Source organism: Trachypithecus francoisi, unplaced genomic scaffold (assembly GCF_009764315.1).
Source record: "Trachypithecus francoisi isolate TF-2019V2 unplaced genomic scaffold, Tfra_2.0 Lachesis_group1, whole genome shotgun sequence".
NCBI lineage: Eukaryota > Metazoa > Chordata > Mammalia > Primates > Cercopithecidae > Trachypithecus > Trachypithecus francoisi.
Window position 1 is genome coordinate 3,580,985 of NW_022681454.1, and position 18,814 is coordinate 3,599,798.

The window sequence follows — 18,814 nt, forward strand, 5'->3', positions numbered from 1 at the left end:
CCTGCTAGCAAGGTGCTCAGCCTGGTGGCCGGGACAGCAGCAGACGGGGCTGTGCCCCCAGAGGAGGCGGCCATGAGAGCATCACAGAGGGGCTGTCGGGGTCAGGGGACTGAAGGGGGCCAGGGGCCAAGAAAAGCATCATGAAAGGTGTCATCATGTGACCTGAGTTTGGAAAGGTCAGGGGTGTTCTAGGTGGCCAGGGGTATGGAAGGTGGGGACGGCAGCCTCCTGGGTGGAGATGTAGGGGTGTGAAAGGTGGGGACGGCAGCCTCCTGAGTGGAGATGTAGGGGTGTGAAAGGTGGGGACGGCAGCCTCCTGGGTGGAGATGTAGGGGGTGAAAGGTGGGGACGGCAGCCTCCTGGTGGAGATGTAGGGGGTGAAAGGTGGGGACGGCAGCCTCCTGGGTGGAGATGTAGGGGTGTGAAGGTGGGGACGGCAGCCTCCTGAGTGGAGATGTAGGGGTGTGGAAGGTGGGGACGGCAGCCTCCTGGGTGGAGATGTAGGGGTATGGAAGGTGGGGACGGCAGCCTCCTGGGGGAGATGTAGGGGTGTGAAAGGTGGGGACGGCAGCCTCCTGAGTGGAGATGTAGGGGTGTGAAAGGTGGGGACGGCAGCCTCCTGGGTGGAGATGTAGGGGTGTGAAAGGTGGGGACGGCAGCCTCCTGAGTGGAGATGGCAGGCAGACCTGGTGTGCAGAGGGAGCTTTGAGCATTTCCAAGACTGTGGGGGGCTGGGTAAAGCAGGGAGCCTGTGGGCAGGGGTGGAGCATGAACCCAGGGAGGCCCAGCGAGAGCCCAGCCGTGCGGTGTCCTGGGAGGCCATGGCCTGACGACTCGGCAGACCAGCATTGGAGATGGGCGTCTTCCTCCAGGGCCACTGATGTCAGGGCCACTGATGCTGGCGTGGATGGGGGTGGCTGGCGAGGGTGCCATGCGGGCAGATGGGGGCCCGAGGCTGGTGGTGGGCTGTGCTCCAGGCCTTGCCCGGCCAACTGCGTCTTCGGGGTGAGTGATGCTCCAAGATGCCCCGTGGAATGTGGGGCCAGCTCCACTCCTTCCGTAATGCGGTTTTTTATAGTCGGGGCACTCACTGTCCCGCAGCCACTGCCAGCTGTCTGTAAGCTCAGGATTAGAGAGCCGGGCCTTTCGTGAGAGCTGGGGCCCGGCCGGCTGAGCCCTTCACGGGGAGGGCCAGACCACGGGGACGGGGAGCGACTGCCTGGCCACTGTGAGTGAGCCGGCCAGCGGACAGCATGACGGCCTTCTCCTCGCCTGCCCCCAGGGCCTGGTGAGGGCTCTCTTCTGCCCACCCTACCTGGCTTGGGGGCCCCACCCCATCACTGCCCTCCTGAGCCGCTCGGGGCACCCTCCTGGATGGCATTGCAGCGGGCATTGGCCTCCCCTCCATGCCCCATCTCCGCTTTGGGTCAGGAGCACCCCTCACCCACAGCAGGACTGGAAGCCCCATGGGGCCAGGAGGTGCCCAGGGGGCCAGGGGACTTGGACTTGAGTCCACCTCGTGGCTGTGTGACGGTGGACGGGTGGCATGCCCTCTCTGGGACTCAGTGTCCTCATCGCTAACGCAGGAATGGCGCTGTCCCATGACCCGGTTTGGGGACACTACATGGAAGGAAGCATCCACAGCACCAGGTACTGCTCGCCCTCGTGTGCCCGGGGTGGCCGCCAAGGGGCCAGCAGCATTGCCACGTGTCGGGGCTGGCCCGAGTTCCGTGTCCCTGGAATCTACAGCCTGCGTTCCGTGATGGCGAAGCGTGACTGGGTGGCAGGCAGCGGGGCTTCTAATGCTGAGATTTCCCTTCCCCACCCCTCCTGCCCGCCCCGGCGCCTTCCCTCCTGCGTGCCTTTCTTTGGGCAATGGGCAGAGGCCCCGGAGCGGGCGGGATTCCTGTGAGGTGACGCCAGCCAGAGTGTCCAGCCGGGTGCGGCCAGCCCAGTCGTCCATTCACGCAGCCGCCAGGGCTTCATTCACCCTTGGCAGGGAGGGCAGCGGCCCCATGACTCGCAGCTGGGACTTCTCCATGGGTAGGGGCCGCGTCGCTCTGCCAGTGACGCCGAGGTGGCCCCTGGGGGCCCTCCTGCTGCTGTGGGGGTGCGGGGGTGGGTGCTGGCCCCAGCATGCTGCACACGACCTCAGGGTGGCACCCACACACTGGGAGCTCCAGCTTCCCCATGAAAGATGACTGAGGGGGTGGGGAGGCCGCCTAAGGTGGGGAGGGCACGGTGCTGGCCAGCAGTGACAGCCGCAGCATGTGTGGGCAGGTGCTGTGCCACGCCTTTTGCAAATATCTGAACACAGCCCCCACGACAGCCCCAGGGAAGGAAGTGCGGTCACACTGCAGCTGTCCTGAGATGTCACCCCAGCTCCAGGTGGCACAGCTCCCTTCTCCTGTGGCCGTGGAGCCCTGAGGGGACCCTACTTGATGTCTCTGGGGTCTCCTGGCTGCTTCATTTGCCCTCAAGAGGGCTGAGGGGGTGGGTCGCTGGGCCCTTGGGGCAGAGGAGGGACTGATCAAGTACTTGCCAGGTGGCGGAGCAGCCACATCCCCATCCCCAAAGCAGGCAGGTGTGTGGGCGGGGGCACCCATCTCTGTCTAGGGCAGGACATCCCCTCCCTCCTCTCCACACCCTGTCCACTGCAGGACCTAGGATGGGCGAAGCAGCACTCACCCTGGCGCCCAGCAGCCCAAGCTGTTCCTAGATGCTGCCAAGTTAGAAGGGCGCGGTGGGTTCCGTGGGGAGTGCAGAGGCTCTGGGGACCCGGCTTCGTGGGGCCAGGCGGGGTGTCGGCTCTGGGCACCTGGCTTTGTGGGGCTGGGCCGGGTGTGGACTCTGGGCACCCGGCTCCACGGGGCCAGGCGGGGTGTTGTCAGCTCTTGACAGAGTTTGCTCTGGTTTCCTGCGTTCCTCCTCTTCAGGGTCCCCAGCCCACACTTGGGCCAGGCTGACCTGTCTCTGTCCTTCCTCTGCAGGGGCTGGTGTCTTCTTCCTGTCCTCAGCCGAGGGGGAGCAGATCAGCTTCCTGTTCGACTGCATCGTCCGAGGCATCTCCCCCACCAAGGGCCCCTTTGGGCTGCGGCCCGTTCTCCCAGGTGTGTGAGCCTGGCCGACTGGGGAGGGTATGCTTGGCGGGCTGTGCGATGTCCTGGGGCGGCGGGCCACGGTGATTCGTCTGCCTGGTTAGGTGGCCGCCCTTCCCACCCCCAGCTAAGGAACCAGAGCTTTTCCAGGTCAGGACTAAAGCCTGGGCTTCGGCAAGCCCTGCTGAGGGCTTCAGAGCAGCCGGGGCTGGACTCGCACCTGCAGGTGCTCTGCCTCGGGGGTCTGAGCTGTTGGGATGCTTGGGCCTAGAGCTTTCTGGCTGGGACAGTCAGCCACAGCTGCCCCTGTGCAGTAAGAGACCCTCTGACGCACTGCCACCATCTTCCATGGCCGGGAGCAGGGAGGGCCTTGCCCGAGCTTGGCGGCTCAGCAGCAGCTGATCTGACTCTGCAGCTGGGGTCGGGACTGGCTCTGCCTGAGCCCGGTGTTTAGGTCCAAGGCCACCTCGGGAGGTCACCTGGCTGTGGGGTCTCAGGGCACGTTGGGCTGAGGGGGTCTCGTCTTGTCTCACCTGCACTTCCTTGGCTGTGGCTGTGGCACTCTCTGCAGGAGTCCTTGGCCAGGGATGTTGCTGGACCCCACAGGGTCCCTGGTGTCTGGGCACAGTGGGGCTCCCCAGGTCAGGGCAGGTGCTGGGCCAGGTGCCTTCATGGGTTCTCTCAAATGCTCCTTTAGCTCCACGCGGGCAGCGCGTGACCCTACGTCCAAGTGAGGCCAAGGCCCAGGCCACGTGGTGGGTGAGCAGCAAGCTCATATGTGGCGCCTCCTGGCACTGGCACCCCAGCCGAGGTGTGGCAGGGGAAGGGTGACTGGGAGGACAGAGGCGAGCGGCATATGGGGCGGGCACCCTGGCCTCCCTTCCCCTGGCCACAGCCCCAATGCCCACTGCCCACACCAGCACAGTCACGTAGGGGGCGGCCCTGGGAGGAGGGAGGTGGCACTTGTGGCCAGGGCCCTCCCCACTGCCCTGCCATGCTGGATGGCGTGGCCGCACCCCTGCAGGCGTCTTCCTGCCTAATGGTTGCTGGCAGGTATGGATGGTGTGGCTGGCATGGATGACGTGGTCGGCGTGTTCGACTGTGCAAGGCGAGGGTGTGCAGGGCCCAGGGCAGGACAGGGACGGGCAGAGGCAGCAGGAGGTTGAGGAGGGCTCCCTGCTCTCTCCTGCTCCCCTCAGGCAGTTCCCAGGGAACATAGGCTGTGCCAGGGAAGCAGCACTAGGTAGAGGATGCTGGGGAGGGTCGGCCTGGGACAGCTGCTAGACAGGACAGGCTCCACCGCAGGCAGCAAGCGGGCCAGCCCCAGGCAGGGCCATTGCTGACGGCTGGAGGGGTTTGGGCTGACCAGAAGTCCCAGACCCCACTCCACAGGATGTCCTCGTCAGAGTCAGCTGGGAGCTCTCAGAAAGCTCTGCTGTCAGGGCCTCAGCCTGCAGCTGTGCCCCCCAGCTGTGCCCCCAAGCTGTGCCTCTGTAGATGTGTGGGAGCCTCAGGCCACCTGGAGGTGCTGGTCGAGCTGGGACACTATGCTGGGCAGCACCCCGCCGGAGGAGCCGTGGGCCCAGCCCCTGCAGGCCGGACTCATGGGAGGGTCTGGGCTGATGGGGTCGTCTGCCCAGGCTGGCAAAACACTGAAGCCCGTGGTCACAGGGCTCCCACGATAAAGCCCTGTGGGCAGCGTCCTCACGCTCTGGGCTTCCTGCCATCCTCCTGTGCTGAAGACTCACTGGAGGGGCCGAGAGATGCAGAAAGTCCAGCCCCTTGGCCTTCTGCATGTGGACACCAAGGCCCAGAGGCAGCCAGACCCTCCAGGAGCAGGAGGGAAGGGCCCAGAGGCCTGGCATCCGCCACGCTCCGAGCACGGTGTGCATGTTACCTTCTTGGCCCGGCCTCCACAGGGGTGCACCGTTGCTGCACCCTTTTGCAGACGAGGTTGAGAGGCTCAGGGGGTGCATGGTGGAGCTGGGAGTCGATCCGTGTCTTGCCCACCAGCTACTGGATGGGAAACGGTGGGAGGTTGTGTCCTGCGTCCTGACCCTGGTGTCACCAAGGGCTGCTCTTCATCCCAACTGCAGGGCACTGGCTTTGTGGGGGGCCCTGGTCGGAACGCCTGAGTGCTGAGGGACAGTGGTGCTGTCCTGTCACTGTGCTGGTCTTCAGCCTGGACCCTCAGCACACCAAGGAGCCAAGACCGGTGCCTGCTGTCCTGCCCACGTGGCAGAATGTGTCGGTGAAAGCACCAGGAGCTGCCAAGCCGAGTGGCCTGTGGGCTCCATGGCCACCAGCAGGCTGTGTCACAAGGAACTGGGGCCTGAGCTGGCACAGCCTTGGCTGCCATTGCCTTCCACCCTCCCAGGCACAGGCGGGGAGGGCACAGGAGAGAGGCTTGTACTGGCCGCATCCCTGTCCCTGGCAATGCTACAGATGGGGCCACAGGGTCATGGGCTGGCAGGGCCCCAGGCTGACCCGGGCAGTGCCTTGGGGCGGCCATACCCGGAGGCTGGGGGAGGCTCCTCCAGGTCCTTCTTGCGTTCCTGGGCCACGTGCTGTGAGCTCTCGCCTGCCCGTGGGGAGGGCCCTGTTCTGAGTCCTGATGGGGCCTCCTGTTGTGCTCAATGCCCCAGCTGGGCGCCTGAAGGTATCGGCAGAGGACAGTGTCCTATCAGGGATGGGGCCTCTTCAGCCTAGACGGGAACCCGGACAGGGACCCCATCGCTTTCTATTGGTTTCTCCGGAACCCTGACTACAGGGTCAGGATGTCCGGCTCCAGCCTCCGCCAGGCTCGGTTCTGTCCACCAAGGCTCTGATCCAGGTGTCCCAGGCTGGGGACTGTACCTTCCAGTCCTCTGTGTGCTGCAGAATTTGGTGTAAACTTTCCATGCTGCCACTGCTCCTGGATTTTGGGGAGAGCAGGTCCTTGGACCTGTTTCGGCTGAGTCCTGCAGATGCCCCCAAGGTGGGTGGCAGGAGGTGTGTCCTGGAGGCCCAGAGGAGGCCACTTGGAGCAGGACGGGGTCGGTTTGCTCTTGTGGGTGTAGCTGTGGCTTCCCTGCCAGGGAAACTCTTTGGGACGGCTGTGGCTGTGGGTCCCATGGATGTGGAAGGGGCAGGATCTTGAGCCCTGCTGTTTGGAGCACGGCAGCCACTCAGCCTAGTGCCCACATCACTTAGTGCCTGGGACATCCCAGCACGGGCGGGGGCTTGGGGACCAGGGCAGTGATGCTGAAGCTCGGGACAGCGGTGCCGAGGGGCCAGTGAGAGGTCCTGCGCTGCCTGGGCAGGAAGGGGAGGTTTCCTGCCACTCAGTCCCAGAGGACACATGGACGATGACCAGAGAGGGTGGGGCTGGTGCTCCCTGCATGCAGCCCTGGGGGCGGGGCTGGGTGGGGCCGAGGGTCCGCAGACCACTGTGCTCTGAGCCTTGGGCACAGTATGAGGCTCCATCCAAGGCCCCAGGGAATGGTGGGACGGCCACAAGGTGGGCGGGCATTTCCCCAGGCAGAGGGGAGCCTGTGAGAAATGGGCACTGTGAATCAGCAGTGGGCAGCCCCTCTTGCAGCAAGACCGGCTCTGGGGATGGGGAGGGGCTGGTCATTTTTGGAACAGAAAATTGAAAAACTCCGTGGTGAGGAAGAGGGGTCTGGCCGGCGTGGGGTCCTGGTGAGTGGACAGATGGCAGGGCCATCCATGGGTGCAGGGACCCAGCTGGACAGATGGTGGCCTGGATAGGGGTGGTGTGGGTGCCTGCATTTGAGGCCCCGCATCTGGGCTGAGGCATGGGGAGAAGCGGGGACTCCCAGGGGACTGCCACTCCACGGAGGGGGCCACCACCACATCAGGCTGGGCCTGGTGCCTGTGGGCAAGGGTGGGCAGTGGGGGCCACCTCCTCCACTGAGTCTTCTCTCTGCTGCAGACCCAAGTCCCCCGGGACCCTCGACTGTGGAGGAGCGCGTGGCCCAGGAAGCCCTGGAAACCCTGCAGCTGGAGAAGCGGCTGAGCCTCCTCTCGCATGCGGGCCGGCCGGGCAGTGGAGGTAGGGCCAGGGGCTGGCCTGGGCTGTGGGACTCCAGCTAAGCCTCCAGTGGGAGAGCTCGGGAGGCATCCATGCATGTGTGGGGCTGCTGGCTCCCTCTGCTCATTCATGCATTCCTTCTTTCTCCTGCTCATTCATTCCTTCCTTCCCCCCGACCCACTCATTCATCCTTCCTTCCCCCCATTCCTCCTTCCTTCCCCCCATTCATTCCTTCCTTCTCCTCCTGCTCATTCCTTCCTTCCTTCTCCCTCCGCTCATTCATTCCTTCCTTCTCCCCCTGCTCATTCATTCCTTCCTTCCCCCCTCCCACTGCTCATTCATTCCTTCATTTTCCCTCCTGCTCATTCATTCCTTCCTTCATTTCCCTCCTGCTCATTCATTCCTTCCTTCTCCACCTACTCATTCATTCCTTCCTTCATTTCCCTCCTGCTCATTCATTCCTTCCTTCTCCACCTGCTCATTCATTCATTCCTTCTCCCCCTGCTCATTCATTCATTCCTTCTCCCTCTGCTCATTCATTCCCTCCTCCTCCCCCTGCTCTTCATTCCTTCATTTCCCTCCTGCTCATTCATTCCTTCCTTCTCTGCCTACTCATTCATTTCTTCATGTCCCTCTTGCTTATTCATTCATTCCTTCTCCCCCCTGCTCATTCATTCCTTCATTTCCCTCTTGCTCATTCATTCTTTCTTTCTCCTTCCTGCTCATTCCTTCCCTCCTTCTTCCCCTGCTCAGCTCATTCCTTCCTTCACTTACAATTCCACATTTACTGGTCTGAGATGCTGATGGGAAGGGTGGCTCTGGCCTGAGACCCTTTGACTCCTTTCCTGCCCACCAGCTTGTGGCCGGGGGAGACCAAGGCCCTGCATGTTGGTTTTACCTTCTGTGCCCAGACAAAAGGCTCTCAGGCAGGCGAGCTAGCTGCTCAGGGGCAGAGGTGCCTCCTCAGCTGCCGGTGGCTCTGGCTCTGTTGCCATCGTGGGGAGAGGAGGCGGTGGAAGGGGCTGGCAGGGCAGGAGAGGCCGCTGTGCTCCCAGAAGGGTGGCTGCATGGGCCACCTGTGTTCCCAGGGCCAAGTGCAGGAGCCATACTGGTCCAGCCAGTGCTCTCGGATCACTGCCTGTTCCCCAGAGGGCACCGATCAGACAGTGGCCATCTCCTCTCCTGCCCTGCCCCAGGAGGAGGGGACTCAGGTTTGCAGGGAGCTTTTGCCTTCCTGGGGGCGACTCACAACTGCTTTGCAATTGGGAGCCCTGGAAGGCAGAGCAGGCAGCTTAGAGAGGCAGCAGAGATGAAAGCGGCTTTCCCACGAGTGCGTGAGGCCCGGCCTGGCAGGCAGGAGGCAGCCTGGGTGTGCTTCTCATCCCCCGTGGGGAGGGAGACAGGGAGTGAGGCAAGGATGCCAGCGTGGTGAGGGCAGTGGGTGAGTCAAGGTGTGTGGGCACAGCTGGGACCTCATGTCCAGGCTGGCAGGGCCTGGGAAGTTCTCGGGAAAGGATGTTCAGGCCAGCCTTGGGGCTGGGACGGTGCAGAGGGCGAGCCACCCCAGGAGGCCCTGGAAGTTAGTGCGGATGGCTGGGTATGGAGCCCAGGTCTCTTAGGCAGGGAGGGTGGGGAGCTCTGGGGGAGAGGAGGAGGCTGGGACTAAGGTAGTGACAGGGATGCTGAGAGGGAGGGGCCCAGGCCCTAGTAGAGCGGGTGGCAGAAGGACAGGGGCAGACAAACAGGAGTGGACGAGGGGCAGAGGGGCTGTTGCTGGTGAAGCCAGGTTTCTGCTATAGCCCCCAGGGGTTGGGGGCTGGGAGGGCTGGGGCGAGACCAGAGAGTGCTGGCCTATGGGGGTCCACCAGGTGTCATCCCCACCCTGAGCCCTCCCCAGCCCCCTGCACTCCCCCAGCTGCCTTGGCTTCCTGCTCTGTCTCAGGGGACGACCGCAGCCTGTCCAGCTCATCCTCGGAGGCCAGCCACTTGGACATCAGCGCCAGCAGCCGGCTCACCGCATGGCCAGAGCAGTCCTTGTCGTCGGCGAGCACGTCGCAGGAGGGGCCTAGACCAGCAGCTGCCCAGGCCCCCGGGGAAGCCATGCTGGGTGCCTCAAGGCCACCCCGCAAGCCGCTGCGGCCACGGCAGCTGCAGGAGGTCGGCCGCCAGAGCTCCTCAGACAGCGGCATCGCCACTGGGAGCCACTCCTCCTACTCCGGCAGCCTCTCGTCCTATGCGGGCAGCAGCCTGGACGTGTGGCGGGCCACGGACGAACTGGGCTCACTGCTCAGCCTGCCAGCAGCCGGGGCGCCCGAGCCCAGCCTGTGCACCTGCCTGCCTGGGGCCGTCGAGTACCAGGTGCCCACCTCCCTGAGGCCCCACTATGACACGCCACGCAGCCTCCGCCTGGTTCCCAGGGACCACAGCCCCACCTCGCAGGGCAGCCCCAGCGACGGTGCGGCCGGGGACTCAGGCGGCCAGACGTCTGCCGGGTGTCCCTCTGGCTGGCTGGGCACGAGACGGCGGGGCCTGGTGATGGAGGCCCCCCAGGGCAGCGAGGCCACACTGCCCAGCCCGGCCCCCGGCGAGCCCTGGGAAGCAGGCAGCCCACACGCGGGGCCATCCCCGGCTTTCTTTTCGGCATGTCCAGTCTGTGGAGGACTCAAGGTAAACCCCCCTCCTTGAGAGCCACAGATCTGGCCTCGAGGCTGCAAAGGGGCTGAATTTGCCCCCAGACGGGAGAGGAGGTGGCGCTGGCCTCCTTGCTCTGCGTTCTGTGGGAGGGACTGGGGGGTCTCCCGGAGAGGGGAGTTGGAGGGGGCGCCCTGTGGCTGCCAGTGGAGGAAGGGACTGACGGGGAGGTGAGTTCTGGGAGGCATGGGCTCTGGGTCCGGCAGGTCGGGGTCACCAGAGCCCCAAGGCCCAGCTGCTTCACTCTGTGTCCCCCAACCCTGAGGATCAGGCGGGTGCTGCATCTCTGCTGGCTGGTGCCTCACACTGGGGCGCCAAGGGCTAGAGGCCCCGCTGCTGGCCTTGTCCTCCTCGGGGCTCACTCCCACTTCGTGGGTGGCCAGTTCTCCCCGTCACCTCTTTGGTGCAGTCACACCACCTGCTAAGCACCAAGCCACCACAGAGGCTCCGGACACCCGGGCTCCACCAGCCCAGCCCCCCAGGCTCCATGCACACTGGCCCTCATCCCCTTCTATGGGAGAAACTGAAGCTCAGGAGGCTGCATGACTTGCGGGGTCTCTGGGGTCTGGGCCCCACTGCTCCCCGATGAAGCCCTTGTGGGAAGGCTCCGGCAGCAGGCGGTGTCCTCAGAGCAGCCTCGCCTGCTGACCCCGCTGGGAGGGGCCACGTGCCCCAGGTCCCTGGTGGGAGCCCCGCTGGCGCCCGTCTGCACCTCCTCGCGGGGCCAAAGGCTGCCTTGGCATCTGGAGGCTCTCCGGGCCCTGCCCCTATTTCCACGGGCCCAGGGCTCAGCCCCACTTGGTGCTCAGCAGCTCTGCGTCGGAGGCGGGGCTGCGTCGGAGGCGGGGCTGTGTCTGGCCCATTGTCCACGCCCTGGGTGGCTTCCTCTCGCACAGCCTGGAGCCGGCCCTGACCACGGTCCAGCAGCTCCCTGTGAACACCTCGCTTTGTCCCTTTGCTGTCGGCCGTTTCTCAACCTGGACACTGTTTGTAATACATTCTTAGACTGGAAATAAAATGTTCTTTTCTTACCACCTTGTCCTCGTCTGTTGCCCAGCCACCTCACCCGCCCTTCACGCGGGGCCTCTGCCTGGATCCGAAGTCCCCGGGCCGGCCTCCTTGGCCTTTGTTTCAGAGAGTGCGAGAGGCCTCATCCTCCTTGTCAGCCTTGGGCCTGAATGCTGTGGTGTGCGGAGAGGTGGCTCTGGGCAGCCCTCCGGCTGGGATGTGCATGTGTGGTGTGTGGGGTGTGTGTGATGTGTGTGTGCACGTGTGGCACATTCCTGGGTGTGTCCTGGAGACCACAGTGGGGTCTGCAGTACTCGCTCAGGCTCAGGCATGGGGCTTCTCAGGTCTGGGTGAGGGTGGACCCTCCAACCCCAGGCCAGGAGGGGCTGGCTCTGAGCCCGGGGCCCCTGCCCTGCCTGTCTCCCCGATATGGGGCCGAGTTCCAGGCTTGTCTCAGTCACCCCTGCACATCCTGTGGGGTGCCTGCCTGCCCCTTGCCTCCCACCCTGTTGGGCACCGACTCTGACAGGGGAGTTCGGGAGGAGTTTCTGCAGCGGTGCCTGGTCTCTGAGCCTCAGTTTCCTCTTGCAAACGGGATGACAGACCTCGCCTCACTGGGCTGCACGGAGGGTCTGATGAGGTCACTCTTCAGGCACTCAATAGCTGCCCACCACCCTCGCCCTTGCTGCTGTCACCTCCGGAGGTGGCCGCGCCAGTCTTGTTGCAGGACGAGTGAGGCTGTGGCTCCTCTGCTGGGGACCCGGACCCTCCCGCCAGAGTCCTCATCATCCACGCTCAGCCCTCTGTGTTCCCACTGATCGTCTGCCCAAGGCTAGGGGCGTCAAGGTCCCTCTGACGAGAGCAGACGGAGGCACCCCACGGTGGTCTGGGGGTGGTGTGGGGTCATGGAGCCTCTTGCCTGGCGGGGCTGGGCCCCTGGACAGCCTTTCCCTATGGGGATGTGGCCGGGCCGTCTGCCTCTCCCCACTATGCTTGTGAGTGGCCTCGCTCCGGGTGTCTGAAGGTTCCGGCCACCGCCTGCTACGGCAGCCCAGGGTCTCCAGCCTTGGTACCCAGTTCCCAGGTGGGTGGTCAACAGGCTGGAGGCTTCTCCTCAGGCCAGGGGCAACCAGATGGGTCAGACACTGGTTCTGTTTTCTTGCTGCCCCCGGAGCACCTGGGCCTGGCCAGGCAGGGGACAGGGTGGACCTTCGCTGGTTTGGGCTCTGCACCATCTGCACCTGCTGGCCTGGCCCCCCGGGAGCAGCGGGGGACGGGCCCCCGCAGGGGCCTGTGTATGTGATGAGCTCAGGGGGTGTCGGCCTTTTGGTCAAAGGTTCTCAAAGTCTAGACCAGCCCGGTTTGCTCAGGGGGCCTCACCTGAGGGTCCCAGCCCTGTGACTGTCTGCCCTTGAGTCTGGCCTGGAGCAGAGCTAGGTTCTGAGCCCCGGTTTCCAGCCTCCCAGCACCCACCCACACGAGGCCCCTCAGAACAGGAGGGTGCTGCGCCCTCTTTCTGGCCACCAGCCGCCAGAGCCCATGTGGGGCGTTCTCTTGGGCTGGCCCCGCTTCTGCTTGTCTGGGCTGGAGGAAGGCAGGAAGCCTCTGTGCTCGGCCGTGGGCCGCCGTCCCTCCCGCAAGTGGCCTTCAGATCCCACCCCAGGCTCCTTCAGGGACTCAGGGCACCTCCTGTTAGGCACAGCCCACTTCAGAGGCCCAGGAGGAGGTCACCTGCCGTATCGGGGAACTCATCTCATCTGGGGCCTCCCAGTGGGGCATTTCCAGGGACACCCCCTGCGGATCCCTCCCCACCATCTTCTGAGAGCAGGGCCCCCACCTGAAGGACGGGAAAGGAAATCCCAGCCGCCCTGGGAGCAGCCTCTCGGCTCTGAGGTCGGAGCCCGACACTACCTCGTACGGGCATGGTCCTCCTCCAACAATCCTCTAGTAGCAAAATGGTGGGGCCGGACTGGGCCTCGGGGCTCAGAACCGCCCCCTCCCCAGATGCCAAAGCCTCCACCTCTCCCATGGGTGGTTATGGGGGCTACCGCCAGGCTGTGTGGTCAAGGTGGTGGGTGACCCAGAGATCTAGGGGCTGTGGGGCAAAGGGCCCTGGAGAGAAGGCGTCAGGGAAGGCGGGCTGGACTCCCTGCAGGTGGCCCAGGTCCCCCAGCCTGTGCCAATCTTGGGGGTAGTGTCCTTGTTCTCAGGGGCCCTGGGCATAGGATGAGGGGAAGCCTGAAGGGTGCACTGACCCGGGTTCTCTTTGGTTTAGGGAGTGGCCGCCTCAGCCCCGGGACCCGCGACAGCACATTCAGGTAGGCACCTGGAGCCGGTCCCCCAGAGCTCGGGGACAGGGAGGTGGGAGTCTGGGTGGGCGCAGATGGCAGACAGAGTTTGGCTAGGTGGGGATGGCAGGGGCCCACAGCCAGCGGGAATGTGGGCAATGGGGTGAAAGTGGGTGTTGCGTAACAGTGGATGTTGGGTGACAGGTGGCAGTGGTTGCTGGCTGGCAGTGGGCAGTGGGGGTGAGTCCCAGCCCAGGTGTGGACAGCAGGGCAGTGGGTAGAGGGCAGGCTGCTGGCTCCGTGTGGCCTGAACGAGTGTGGCCTGTCTCAGAAGCACCCGCTGAGAGTGGCCAGTGGGCGGCTGGATGACGGACTGAAGTTTTGGAGACACAGACTGGGGCCCGTGGGTCCCCAGGCCCTGAGTGTGGACCTGTTCCTGGGAGGGGGCATGGCAGGAAGGCAGTCAGGGTTGGGGTCCAGGAGCCCCAGCTCAGGAGGAAGGGCTGTGTCCTCAGAGAGCGCAGGGGACCTGTGGAGGCTGGGCTGGTGGTAAGCGACTTAGTGAGGGGCAGGGCATTGGTGCCATGGCAGGTGCAGTTTTGGGGCCAGGTGGGGAGGGAGGGCCAGGCAGGGAGGCAGCGGGAAGGTGCCGGTTCCCAGGGTCTCCCTAGAGAAGCCTGGCAGTCACTGGGGACAGAGCCCTGCTGAAGGTTGGGCTTAGAGAGGCTGGAGGTGAGGGTGGCTGGCCTGGGGTGGACAGGTGGCATCAGGGCCAGTTCTGTGCCTCAGTTTCCCTGTGGAGTAGGAGCCACTGTGGGCTGAACCTTGGATTCCTCAATCTCTTCTTCCCAGACAGGTGGCACCTACAGCGGGGGCAGGGTCCAGGCAGGCCTGGAGGGGACACCTGGGGATGGGGCAGGGCCACAGGCAGGCAGGGGCAGCTCGGGAAAGCACCCGTCAGCCGGCCTTGGCCCTGGGCTGGACACTGATCCCTGCAGTCCAGAGTGCTGAGGCCAGCCCTGCCTCAAGCGTCCTCCTGGGCAGCCTGCTATTGCCTCCCCAAAGCCACCCATACCCTTCAGATGTCTTTTACCCAGACACGGGTGCCCTGGGACAGAGGTGTGGGGGTCAAGGGGACAGGCTGAGTATCTGCTGGAGGATGTGAACCTTTTCCACAGAGGCCGAGGGCTCAGGAGGGGCGTCCGGGGTCTGCCATGGGACAGAGGTGAGCCAGGCCGGTGTGGTAGTGTCGGGCCGCCAGCCCAGGGTGGGGTCTGGGAGGAGGGCACAGAAGGGCCAGTCCATTCCCGGTTGCTGCTTCACCGAGGGTGTCTGAGGTACTGGAAGCCACGCTCACAGAAGCCGAAGCAAAATCCAAGTCCCAAGGAGGGGACGGGAGGAGGAGCACTGAGGGCCCTGGAGCCAGTGGCCATGGGGGAGATGCAGATATGGACACGCCCCTGGCCCAGCGCTGCTTACAGCCCCCGCGCGACTCCAGGTGGTGTTGGGAACCTTCGTCCCCTTTCCCTGCAATCAGGCCTCACGCTCCTTCCTGCTTCCACCCTCGCCCCTCACTGCCCACCCTTGGGGGACAACCTTGGAGGAACGGATGCAGTCTTAAAACTAGGTCCCAGGCTGCAGGGGGTGTCCAGCCCCACTGTGGGCAAGCCCCGGCCCCGGCCCTTGACTTCGATGCCCCCTTTCCAGACTCCAGGTCCCAGCGCTCCCCTAGCTCTCCCCAGGCCCTCACCACACCTGCCTCTCCCACCACCCCTTCTTGGCCTCGGCTCCTCAGCCATGTTCGCTTCTCCAGGCAGCTGGCCCTGATGCCCCTGTCCCTGCTGGCCCAGGTGCCTGTCTGGGCACCAGAACTTGGCCACTGTGCTGTGTGGCTCATCTCGGTGAAGGGGTCCTGGCATTCTGAGAGGAGACCAGCCCTCTAGGACCACACATTTGCAGGAGGGAGGTCTCCCTAGGGCCTCGGGGCCTGGCAGGGTTGGGGCAGAACTGTGTTGGCTGCTTTAGTTCATGGAATCAGGTGAGCGAACCCACATTGACCTGGGCTCTGTCTTGCTCTGTCCCGGCTGCTGCCTGCAGAATCAGCGAGTCAGGTCTCTCTGGCCTCAGTCTCCCCACTGGGAGCAAGCAAGTGAAAGTTCCCCAACCCCAGCCCTGCTGCAGGGAGTGGCGGGGACAAGCATGAGAGGAGCCAGGCAGAGTGGATGTCTGCTGCAGGTGCCGGGCAGCGGGTGTCCACAGGAGAACCTGGGTCTGCTGCGGATGCATCCCTGTGGCAGGGAGGCCTAGCCTTGAGCCAGGCCCCTCCTCTGGACAGGCAGGTGTTTCAGGGAGGCCGACCTGTAGGGCTGTCACCCCCCGGATCCCAGCCCCCAGCAGAATGCTGAGGGCTCGGTGTGTGCTGGGGGTAGGGAGGTCACCGCGCGTGGGGCATGGCTGTGTCTCCCAGTCACTGGCTCAGGAGTGTGCTGGGGGTAGGGAGGTCACCCAGGGTGGGGCTTGGCTGTGTCTCACAGTCACTGGCTCAGGGAATGAGGGAGGGGGACTTGCTCTCACCTCCCCTGCTTCACGTGGCTGTGCGTTCCCCCACGAGGTCCTGATGACAGGAGTGGGAGGAGGCACTGGAGAACGGGGTCCTTCCTGTAGGACCTCGGTGCCCACAGATGCAGAGGAGGGGCCAGTGTGCATCCAGCCCCCTAAGGTGGGAGCCTGCCTCAGGTCCCACCCAGCCAGGCCTGTGGGGTCCCCTCCTATCCTGCTCCTGCTCTGCCCTCCCCAGCACCAGTGGGGTTTGCAGACGGCACCATCAGCTATTAGGAAGGGGGTGGGGGCACGGAGTAGCTCCTATGAGGGGAGAGAGGGTGTGGGGCACCTGGGTGTCCTGGAGGGGAGCAGAGGGAGCGTGGGCCTGTGCGCAGGAGAGGAGGGGGTCCCTGGAACCTGCAGCAGGTGGGGCGACCCAGGAGGACAGTGGGGGGCAGGTGCTGGGGGCCAGGACAAAGCAGGGCTGTGCTGGCCCGGGAGGGTCAGGCAGAGAAGGCGCTGGGACAGCCAAGGAGGGGTGGTTGGTGGGGAGAGAGTTGTGAAGGTGCGGGGCGAGTGGCGCAGGGACAGAAGAGTGGGCCTTGGGGGGCCCGTGGGGGTTCGGCAATTCCTGCAGGAGAGGCGGCACAGTGGAGGGGGCAGTGCTTCCTTCTGCTCTGTGGGTACTTGGACCAGGAGTGGAGAGTGTGGGGGTGGCCTCAGGATGGGGCAGCGCTGGGCCAAAGATGGACAGTCCAGGAAAATGGAGCTAGAACCTCCGCAGGAGAGGCGGAGCGGGGAGGAGGGGCTGGGAGGGATGGGCAGCTCTTTACTGCACCATCTTTGGGATCAGTGCCACTCTCCGCCCCCACCGAGGCCTCACAGCTGCTTCCCCCACAGGATCCCCAGGACCCGTGGCTGTGGACAGCCCAGGGCCAGAGAGGCCACGCGGCGAGTCACCTGCTTACGTGAACATCCCTGTCAGCCCCTCCTCCAGGAAGCAGCTGCACTACATGGGCCTGGAGCTCCAGGAGGCCAGCGAGGGGGTCCGAGGTGGGTCCCTGCCCTTTGTGGAGTCCCTGACAGTCAGGGACTGGGACCACAGCCTCAGGGCCCTACCCCCCACCAGCCCTGCCCAGCAGCCCTCAGTCAGGGAGCTCTTCCTACAGCCTCCCCCCAGGAGGCAAACGTCCCCAACTCCATCCCTGGCCAGGCCACATCCCCTGAGGGTGTCCCCACTCAGGCACTTCCGAGGGCCTGGCTGGGGGACTGGTGTGGAGGGCAGGGTCATGGGGCTGGGCAGCTTGGGGGCACAGGCTGCGGCTCACCACAGGCTTCTTTCAGGGGCCAGCAGCTCCCTCTACGCCCAGATCGACATCACGGCCACTGAGATGGCGCACAGAGTGGGAGCGCAGCACGCACGGGCCCGGGAGGAGCAGCTCTCAGAGCTGGAGCAGAGGAAGGCAGCCCCGCAGTAGGCTGCAACGCCAGGAGCTGACCGCAAACCCGGCCCCCGGGCCGCCCTGCGGCCCCCAGCAGGCTGGCCCCTTCTGTTGGCCGTCGCCTGGTCCCCAGGGAGCCCCCTGTCACAGGAGAGGGCATGGCCGGTCTCCAGGCCACAGTGCGAACAGGAAGACGTCTCTAGGGCCTACAGCCAGGCCTCCCGCCTCATGGGTGCCGGGGGTTGACCCTTCCTTTGGCCTGAATGAGTCGCTCTGGACCCCAGGCCACCTGAGACCCCGCTTCCAGGCATCAGGCAGCTCTGGTTGCTGTCGCGCGTCTCAGGCAGAGGCCGCTGCCCAGGAGTATTTGCGAGCATGGTTTGTGGTGCCTGGGATGCAAATCGCCCTCTCACTGGGGGTGACTGCACGGATGACAGCCGTGTCCTGGCAAAATGCTCATCGCTTCACCTGGGTGTTGTGGCCCTGCAGCGCCAGGACCCAGTGCCCGCTCACACTGTCGGCACCACGCTCACTCCTGAGACTAGCGGCTCAGACACTTCCAGCGTCCCCTCCCCGCCTCCCGGCTGTCCTGCCTGGGCCACCGCAGCCCTGCGCCTGGGGACGGGGCCTGGACTCTCCCAGCCGCCTGACTGCTGCACTTCTTGGGACACATTAGTCAGTCATGTAAAGAGTTTAACATTCTGACTGCTCTGTTCCTGACAATGCCTACTTTCCCTCTCCTGGTTTCTGCTCTTGGACATGGATCTGATGTCTTCACCTGGGGGTGCTTGGGGTTGAGGCGAGCAGAGCTGCCTTCCTTGGTGGCTTCCTCCTGCGTCAGTGCAGTGCTGTGGCTTGGGGGTTGGTGAACTGATGGGGCTACGTGCGGAGGTGGTGGGTGTCCTGCGTGCCCTCAACCCCTGTGGCAGGAGGAAGCACCGGGCAGCCCCCGCCCTGCTCCCGGAGATGGGCTTTCTGCTCTGCAAGGCTCCACCCGTATCTGTCCCTTGCTTTCATCTTCCTGCCTGTCCTTCCCCCGCCCCTCCCCCAGGAGCCCACCAAGGACCTGAAGAGTCTGTGGTTGGTCTGCCCCAGGGGACGGCAGGCAGCTGCCACTGCTGCTCAGCGGGGCCCTCAGTGGGAAGGCTCAGAGCATTGGCCCTCCTGGAGCCCCCACTCCGCATGTGACTGCTGAGGACGCTTGGTGTTAAGGTGGCAGGAGGCAGGGTCAACCCGGAGCCAGCTCGAGCCAGGACAGAGATCCCCTGCTTAGATGCAAAGGCCCTGGGGAGCGTTCTGACAGACAGGGCAGGGCTGGGCTCTCAGCCTGGAGGATCCGTGGACAAGACTTTCAGCTGCAAGCTGGGGCAAGGCATTGCCTGCACCCTGGTCCAGGGTTGCAGCCGTGTTCGGCCCTTAGGGTGGCAGAGTTGAGATGTCCACCTCCAGGGCCAGCCACATGCACCAGCTCAAACACACAACCTGGGTGGCACAGGCCCACCCCTCCCCATGACCCTGGCCTGCTGGAGCTCGGGCTTCCTGTTCACAAAGTGGGAGAAAGTGTCAGTCTCTCTGCTGCTGATGGGATCGTGGTGCTGCGGGGGAGGGTTTGGAGCCTAGACCCAGTGTGTCTGGGTGTGCCTTGGGCCACACCCTTTTGGCACAATGGAGTGGCCAGGCTATGTCCTGGGGAAACGGCCACATGAAGAGTGT

The 18,814-nt window shown here is 64.7% G+C and overlaps 1 protein-coding gene across 9 annotated transcripts in view; it reads left to right on the top strand.

The window, feature by feature from the left end:
- DOK7 (docking protein 7) overlaps positions 1-17,790 on the top strand; it is a 37,380-nt gene extending 19,590 nt beyond the window's left edge. For 2 of the 9 annotated variants that reach the window (XM_033213582.1, XM_033213584.1), the window contains 6 exons: positions 2,991-3,110; positions 7,033-7,152; positions 9,047-9,798; positions 13,106-13,148; positions 16,560-16,712; positions 17,004-17,790. In XM_033213582.1, the coding sequence (XP_033069473.1) occupies positions 2,991-3,110; positions 7,033-7,152; positions 9,047-9,798; positions 13,106-13,148; positions 16,560-16,712; positions 17,004-17,137 (1,322 nt within the window). In that variant the 3' untranslated portion in view covers positions 17,138-17,790. Of the gene's footprint in view, positions 1-552; positions 1,651-2,990; positions 3,111-7,032; positions 7,157-9,046; positions 10,851-13,105; positions 13,149-16,559; positions 16,713-17,003 lie in introns of those variants that run through there. The other 7 variants (XM_033213583.1, XM_033213585.1, XM_033213588.1 and 4 more) reach the window with 6 other exon arrangements.
- The last annotated feature ends 1,024 nt before the right edge of the window (positions 17,791-18,814 follow it).